Source organism: Dendropsophus ebraccatus, unplaced genomic scaffold, assembly GCF_027789765.1.
Source record: "Dendropsophus ebraccatus isolate aDenEbr1 unplaced genomic scaffold, aDenEbr1.pat pat_scaffold_1316_ctg1, whole genome shotgun sequence".
In the NCBI taxonomy this organism is placed as follows: Eukaryota; Metazoa; Chordata; class Amphibia; order Anura; family Hylidae; genus Dendropsophus; species Dendropsophus ebraccatus.
Window position 1 is genome coordinate 26,009 of NW_027208736.1, and position 8,026 is coordinate 34,034.

The 8,026-nt window shown below is 44.9% G+C and overlaps 1 protein-coding gene across 1 annotated transcript; it reads left to right on the forward strand.

Annotated features, from left to right (window-relative positions):
• Nucleotides 1-3,117: 3,117 nt before the first annotated feature.
• LOC138775087 (general transcription factor II-I repeat domain-containing protein 2-like) lies at nucleotides 3,118-4,929 on the forward strand. Its single transcript, XM_069955817.1, has one exon. The coding sequence runs from the start codon at nucleotides 3,118-3,120 to the stop codon at nucleotides 4,927-4,929; it is 1,812 nt and encodes a 603-aa protein (XP_069811918.1).
• Nucleotides 4,930-8,026: the final 3,097 nt, after the last annotated feature.

The window sequence follows — 8,026 nt, forward strand, 5'->3', positions numbered from 1 at the left end:
TAAGCTTGTTTAACTCCTACCTCTTAAAGGGACCGAGAAAAAATGACCTTTTCTGCACTCCAATGTAAGTCAATGGGGCGATTTTTTGGCTATGTGCTAGAAATGAAATTGAGTGCGGATTGGATAACAGGCACCCTAGGCACCCAGGATCGGCTTTAGTTTCACGTGTCTCTCTTAAGCCGGCAGAGAAAACCCACCTGATATGCGCTCCACACAATTGAATTAGAGACGCCGTTGATTTTCTATGGGAATTGCAGAAATGACTTCTAAGCCTCAAAATAATGACTTTTTTTCCTAAGGTGGTAGGAATGAAACTCAGTGCGGGCTGGATGGGGTCCCCCCTGGGCACCGCAGACCTAAGCTTGTTTAACTCCTACCTCTTAAAGGGACCGAGAAAAAATGACCTTTTCTGCACTCCAATGTAAGTCAATGGGGCGATTTTTTGGCTATGTGCTAGAAATGAAATTCAGTGCGGATTGGATGACAGGCACCCTAGGCACCCAGGATCGGCTTTAGTTTCACGTGTATCTCTTAAGCCGGCAGAGAAAACCCACCTGATATGCGCTCCACACAATTGAATTAGAGACGCCGTTGATTTTCTATGGGAATTGCAGAAATGACTTCTAAGCCTCAAAATAATGACTTTTTTTCCTAAGGTGGTAGGAATGAAACTCAGTGCGGGCTGGATGGGGTCCCCCCTGGGCACCGCAGACCTAAGCTTGTTTAACTCCTACCTCTTAAAGGGACCGAGAAAAAATGACCTTTTCTGCACTCCAATGTAAGTCAATGGGGCGATTTTTTGGCTATGTGCTAGAAATGAAATTGAGTGCGGATTGGATGACAGGCACCCTAGGCACCCAGGATCGGCTTTAGTTTCACGTGTATCTCTTAAGCCGGCAGAGAAAACCCACCTGATATGCGCTCCACACAATTGAATTAGAGACGCCGTTGATTTTCCATGGGAATTGCAGAAATGACTTCTAAGCCTCAAAATAATGACTTTTTTTCCTAAGGTGGTAGGAATGAAACTCAGTGCGGGCTGGATGGGGTCCCCCCTGGGCACCGCAGACCTAAGCTTGTTTAACTCCTACCTCTTAAAGGGACCGAGAAAAAATGACCTTTTCTGCACTCCAATGTAAGTCAATGGGGCGATTTTTTGGCTATGTGCTAGAAATGAAATTCAGTGCGGATTGGATGACAGGCACCCTAGGCACCCAGGATCGGCTTTAGTTTCACGTGTATCTCTTAAGCCGGCAGAGAAAACCCACCTGATATGCGCTCCACACAATTGAATTAGAGACGCCGTTGATTTTCCATGGGAATTGCAGAAATGACTTCTAAGCCTCAAAATAATGACTTTTTTTCCTAAGGTGGTAGGAATGAAACTCAGTGCGGGCTGGATGGGGTCCCCCCTGGGCACCGCAGACCTAAGCTTGTTTAACTCCTACCTCTTAAAGGGACCGAGAAAAAATGACCTTTTCTGCACTCCAATGTAAGTCAATGGGGCGATTTTTTGGCTATGTGCTAGAAATGAAATTGAGTGCGGATTGGATGACAGGCACCCTAGGCACCCAGGATCGGCTTTAGTTTCACGTGTATCTCTTAAGCCGGCAGAGAAAACCCACCTGATATGCGCTCCACACAAATGAATTAGAGACGCCGTTGATTTTCTATGGAAATTGCAGAAATGACTTCTAAGCCTCAAAATAATGACTTTTTTTCCTAAGGTGGTAGGAATGAAACTCAGTGCGGGCTAGATGGGGTCCCCCCTGGGCACCGCAGACCTAAGCTTGTTTAACTCCTACCTCTTAAAGGGACCGAGAAAAAATGACCTTTTCTGCACTCCAATGTAAGTCAATGGGGCGATTTTTTGGCTATGTGCTAGAAATGAAATTGAGTGCGGATTGGATGACAGGCACCCTAGGCACCCAGGATCGGCTTTAGTTTCACGTGTATCTCTTAAGCCGGCAGAGAAAACCCACCTGATATGCGCTCCACACAATTGAATTAGAGACGCCGTTGATTTTCTATGGGAATTGCAGAAATGACTTCTAAGCCTCAAAATAATGACTTTTTTTCCTAAGGTGGTAGGAATGAAACTCAGTGCGGGCTGGATGGGGTCCCCCCTGGGCACCGCAGACCTAAGCTTGTTTAACTCCTACCTCTTAAAGGGACCGAGAAAAAATGACCTTTTCTGCACTCCAATGTAAGTCAATGGGGCGATTTTTTTGGCTATGTGCTAGAAATGAAATTGAGTGCGGATTGGATGACAGGCACCCTAGGCACCCAGGATCGGCTTTAGTTTCACGTGTACCTCTTAAGCCGGCAGAGAAAACCCACCTGATATGCGCTCCACACAATTGAATTAGAGACGCCGTTGATTTTCTATGGGAATTGCAGAAATGACTTCTAAGCCTCAAAATAATGACTTTTTTTCCTAAGGTGGTAGGAATGAAACTCAGTGCGGGCTGGATGGGGTCCCCCCTGGGCACCGCAGACCTAAGCTTGTTTAACTCCTACCTCTTAAAGCAGGCATGTCCAAAGTCCGGCCCGCGGGCCATTTGCGGCCCGCGTTCCGAACTTTTGCGGCCCCCCAGGTATCCAGCAGCAGCTAGCGGAATTCCGCAATGGAATTGTCCGTCGCGGAATTCCGCTAGCCTCCCGCTCATAATGGGAGTGTATGGGAGGCGCGCGCTGCGCGTACAGAGCAGCAGCTCGCGCCTCTCATAGACTCCCATTATGAGCGGCACTTTGCTCAGTGGGACGGGGGGCCGTACTGAGTACTGACATCTCGGAAATCGCGAGATTTCGGCTTTCCGAGATTTCAGTACTGAGTACTGACAGCCAGCTGGAGATCTCGGACGGGGGCCGTACTGAGTACTGACATCTCGGAAATCGCGAGATTTCGGCTTTCCGAGATTTCAGTACTGAGTACTGACAGCCAGCTGGAGATCTCGGACAGGGGCCATACTGAGTACTGACATCTCGGAAATCGCGAGATTTCGGCTTTCCGAGATTTCAGTACTGAGTACTGACAGCCAGCTGGAGATCTTGCATGTTCCACCCTCTGCACCTTTCTAATCTCTCCCCTTTTGGCCAATTTTTATAATGGCAACTATGAATAAAAAACGAAAAGTTGACAGCGAGGGACGCCGCTTTCAGGACAAGTGGAAAGTGGAATATTTTTTCACTGAAATAAAGAATAACTGTGTTTGTCTGATATGCCAAGAGACCGTGGCTGTTTATAAGGAATTTAATGTCAAGCGACACTATCAGTCAAAACATAGCACATATGACAAGCTAACAGGGCGTGACAGAAGTGAAAAGTTGAAGCAACTTGAAGCTGTTTTATTGTCACAACAGCGATTTTTTACAAGAGCCCGTGAGTCAACTGAAAATGCCACAAAGGCTAGCTATGAGGTGGCAGCGTTAATTGCTAAAAATTGCAAATCTTTTGCAGAGGGTGACTTTATCAAAGAATGTGTTATGAAAATGGTACAGAATATCTGTCCCGAGAAAAAGCAAGAGTTTTCCAACATTTGCCTGGCTCGTAACACTGTAGCACGGAGAATTGAAGATATCTCGTCGGATATTAAGAGACAATTGATGTCAAAAGGAGCTGATTTTGACTTCTTTTCAATAGCCTGTGATGAAAGCACGGACCTCTCTGACACAGCTCAGTTGCTGATTTTTTTAAGAGGTGTGGATGATGAAATGAATGTGACTGAAGAGCTACTTGACCTCCAGAGCCTCAAGGATCAAACAAGAGGGAAAGATTTATTTCATTCCGTTTATTCTGCCATAGACGACATGAAACTGCCTTGGAACAAAGTTACTGGAATTATTACTGATGGGGCACCTGCCATGACTGGTGAACGAAGTGGATTATCAACCCTAATCTGTAACAAGGTGAGCGAAGAAGGAGGCAAAGCTATTAAACTTCATTGCATCATTCATCAACAAGTTCTCTGTGCTAAACATCTCCAATATGATCATGTTATGAAACCAGTGGTAAAGACCATTAATTTTATCCGCTCTAAAGCCCTGTACCACCGCCAGTTTAAACAGTTTCTACTGGATATACAGGCTGAATATGAAGATGTTTCATATCATAACGATGTAAGATGGCTCAGTCGGGGGTCTGCACTGCAACGTTTCTACTCTCTCAGAAAGGAAATAGGAGAATTCTTGGAAACAAAGGGACAACCAATGCGAGAACTATCTGATCCAATTTGGCTAGCTGATTTGGGGTTTCTAGTTGACCTAACAAAGCATCTGAATGTACTGAACACGAATCTTCAGGGCAAAGATTCAGCGGTGAACCAACTTTATTCACACCTCAAAGCCTTTGAAACAAAGCTGCAACTTTTCCTAAGGCATTTGTCACAAACACCGCCCAATACCATCCATTTTTCAGCGCTACAGGAAATAATTAACAGTTTTCCACAGAATGATATCAGTGCGCAAACAAACAGGTATACAGCAGACATCACATCTCTGGCTGGAGAGTTTAAACGGCGCTTTCAAGATTTTGCAGCTATTGAAAAGGACATCAGCATTTTCTCCTCTCCATTCTCTGTTGACCCCGACAATGCTCCTGATCAGTTGCAGCTCGAGCTCATTGAACTACATTGTGACAGCGAGTTAAGAAGTCGTCATCAACATCTCTCTCTTGTTAACTTTTACCGCCAATTGGATAAGAGTCGGTTTCAAGAGATTCGAACATTGGCTAAGAAAACCCTGAGCTTGTTTGGCTCAACATATTTGTGTGAGAAGACATTCTCTGTTATGAACTTTAACAAGAACCGCGTGAGGACAAGACTAAGTGACTCTCACCTGCGTGACATTTTGTGCATCAAAACCACGACCTTTGAACCAGACCTAGTCTATGTGCTGCAGTCCAGATCCCAGTTTCACCCTTCACATTAGTGCAGGCTAGTTTCTTTTTTTTTTTTTTTTCAATTGAGATTAATAAAATCTTGCTTAATGTCAGTTGGATAGACAGTTATATATTTGAACACATGTATACTTGCTGTTATGTTCCTGTTCACATTTTTTGAACTGATAAGTTGACAGACAACCTTACATTACTTTGTGTAATGTACTTTACAATGTTCCTGATATATCCCAGTTTCCTGTTTTTATTATATTAAAGGGGTTGTCCAAGTTCAGAACCCAGACATGCCCCCTTTTTCACCCAGGCAGCCCCCTGCCATAATCATCAGAGCATCTCATGCTCCGATGTGCTCCCTTTCCTCTGCGCAATTTAGTGCAGGACTAAAGTAGGGCATTGTAGCATAAACTGCTTCGATGCTCAAGTCAGGAAGGGGCTTCCTGGGTGAGAATGGGGGTATATCTGGGTTAACCCCTTTAAGGCAGATTGATTAAACACCTGTTTAGATTTGTCATACAAGTCCTAAAATAAAAAGTATGCAGTTTTCAATAAACTTTGTAAAAAAAAGTTTATTTGCATTCATTTTAATGGTCCAAAGAATGTCAAGCAAAATGGTCGGCCCTCGCACATGTTCACTTCATCAAATTTGGCACTCTTCGAAAAAAGTTTGGACATCCCTGTCTTAAAGGGACCGAGAAAAAAATGACCTTTTCTGCACTCCAATGTAAGTCAATGGGGCGATTTTTTGGCTATGTGCTAGAAATGAAATTGAGTGCGGATTGGATGACAGGCACCCTAGGCACCCAGGATCGGCTTTAGTTTCACGTGTATCTCTTAAGCCGGCAGAGAAAACCCACCTGATATGCGCTCCACACAATTGAATTAGAGACGCCGTTGATTTTCTATGGGAATTGCAGAAATGACTTCTAAGCCTCAAAATAATGACTTTTTTTCCTAAGGTGGTAGGAATGAAACTCAGTGCGGGCTAGATGGGGTCCCCCCTGGGCACCGCAGACCTAAGCTTGTTTAACTCCTACCTCTTAAAGGGACCGAGAAAAAATGACCTTTTCTGCACTCCAAGGTAAGTCAATGGGGCGATTTTTTGGCTATGTGCTAGAAATGAAATTGAGTGCGGATTGGATGACAGGCACCCTAGGCACCCAGGATCGGCTTTAGTTTCACGTGTATCTCTTAAGCCGGCAGAGAAAACCCACCTGATATGCGCTCCACACAATTGAATTAGAGACGCCGTTGATTTTCTATGGGAATTGCAGAAATGACTTCTAAGCCTCAAAATAATGACTTTTTTTCCTAAGGTGGTAGGAATGAAACTCAGTGCGGGCTGGATGGGGTCCCCCCTGGGCACCGCAGACCTAAGCTTGTTTAACTCCTACCTCTTAAAGGGACCGAGAAAAAATGACCTTTTCTGCACTCCAATGTAAGTCAATGGGGCGATTTTTTGGCTATGTGCTAGAAATGAAATTGAGTGCGGATTGGATGACAGGCACCCTAGGCACCCAGGATCGGCTTTAGTTTCACGTGTATCTCTTAAGCCGGCAGAGAAAACCCACCTGATATGCGCTCCACACAATTGAATTAGAGACGCCGTTGATTTTCTATGGGAATTGCAGAAATGACTTCTAAGCCTCAAAATAATGACTTTTTTTCCTAAGGTGGTAGGAATGAAACTCAGTGCGGGCTAGATGGGGTCCCCCCTGGGCACCGCAGACCTAAGCTTGTTTAACTCCTACCTCTTAAAGGGACCGAGAAAAAATGACCTTTTCTGCACTCCAATGTAAGTCAATGGGGCGATTTTTTGGCTATGTGCTAGAAATGACTTCTAAGCCTCAAAATAATGACTTTTTTTCCTAAGGTGGTAGGAATGAAACTCAGTGCGGGCTGGATGGGGTCCCCCCTGGGCACCGCAGACCTAAGCTTGTTTAACTCCTACCTCTTAAAGGGACCGAGAAAAAATGACCTTTTCTGCACTCCAATGTAAGTCAATGGGGCGATTTTTTGGCTATGTGCTAGAAATGAAATTGAGTGCGGATTGGATGACAGGCACCCTAGGCACCCAGGATCGGCTTTAGTTTCACGTGTATCTCTTAAGCCGGCAGAGAAAACCCACCTGATATGCGCTCCACACAATTGAATTAGAGACGCCGTTGATTTTCTATGGGAATTGCAGAAATGACTTCTAAGCCTCAAAATAATGACTTTTTTTCCTAAGGTGGTAGGAATGAAACTCAGTGCGGGCTGGATGGGGTCCCCCCTGGGCACCGCAGACCTAAGCTTGTTTAACTCCTACCTCTTAAAGGGACCGAGAAAAAATGACCTCTTCTGCACTCCAATGTAAGTCAATGGGGCGATTTTTTGGCTATGTGCTAGAAATGAAATTCAGTGCGGATTGGATGACAGGCACCCTAGGCACCCAGGATCGGCTTTAGTTTCACGTGTATCTTATAAGCCGGCAGAGAAAATTCACCTGATATGCGCTCCACACAATTGAATTAGAGACGCCGTTGATTTTCTATGGGAATTGCAGAAATGACTTCTAAGCCTCAAAATAATGACTTTTTTTCCTAAGGTGGTAGGAATGAAACTCAGTGCGGGCTGGATGGGGTCCCCCCTGGGCACCGCAGACCTAAGCTTGTTTAACTCCTACCTCTTAAAGGGACCGAGAAAAAATGACCTTTTCTGCACTCCAATGTAAGTCAATGGGGCGATTTTTTGGCTATGTGCTAGAAATGAAATTCAGTGCGGATTGGATGACTAATGACTTTTTTTCCTAAGGTGGTAGGAATGAAACTCAGTGCGGGCTGGATGGGGTCCCCCCTGGGCACCGCAGACCTAAGCTTGTTTAACTCCTACCTCTTAAAGGGACCGAGAAAAAATGACCTTTTCTGCACTCCAATATAAGTCAATGGGGCGATTTTTTGGCTATGTGCTAGAAATGAAATTGAGTGCGGATTGGATGACAGGCACCCTAGGCACCCAGGATCGGCTTTAGTTTCACGTGTATCTCTTAAGCCGGCAGAGAAAACCCACCTGATATGCGCTCCACACAATTGAATTAGAGACGCCGTTGATTTTCTATGGGAATTGCAGAAATGACTTCTAAGCCTCAAAATA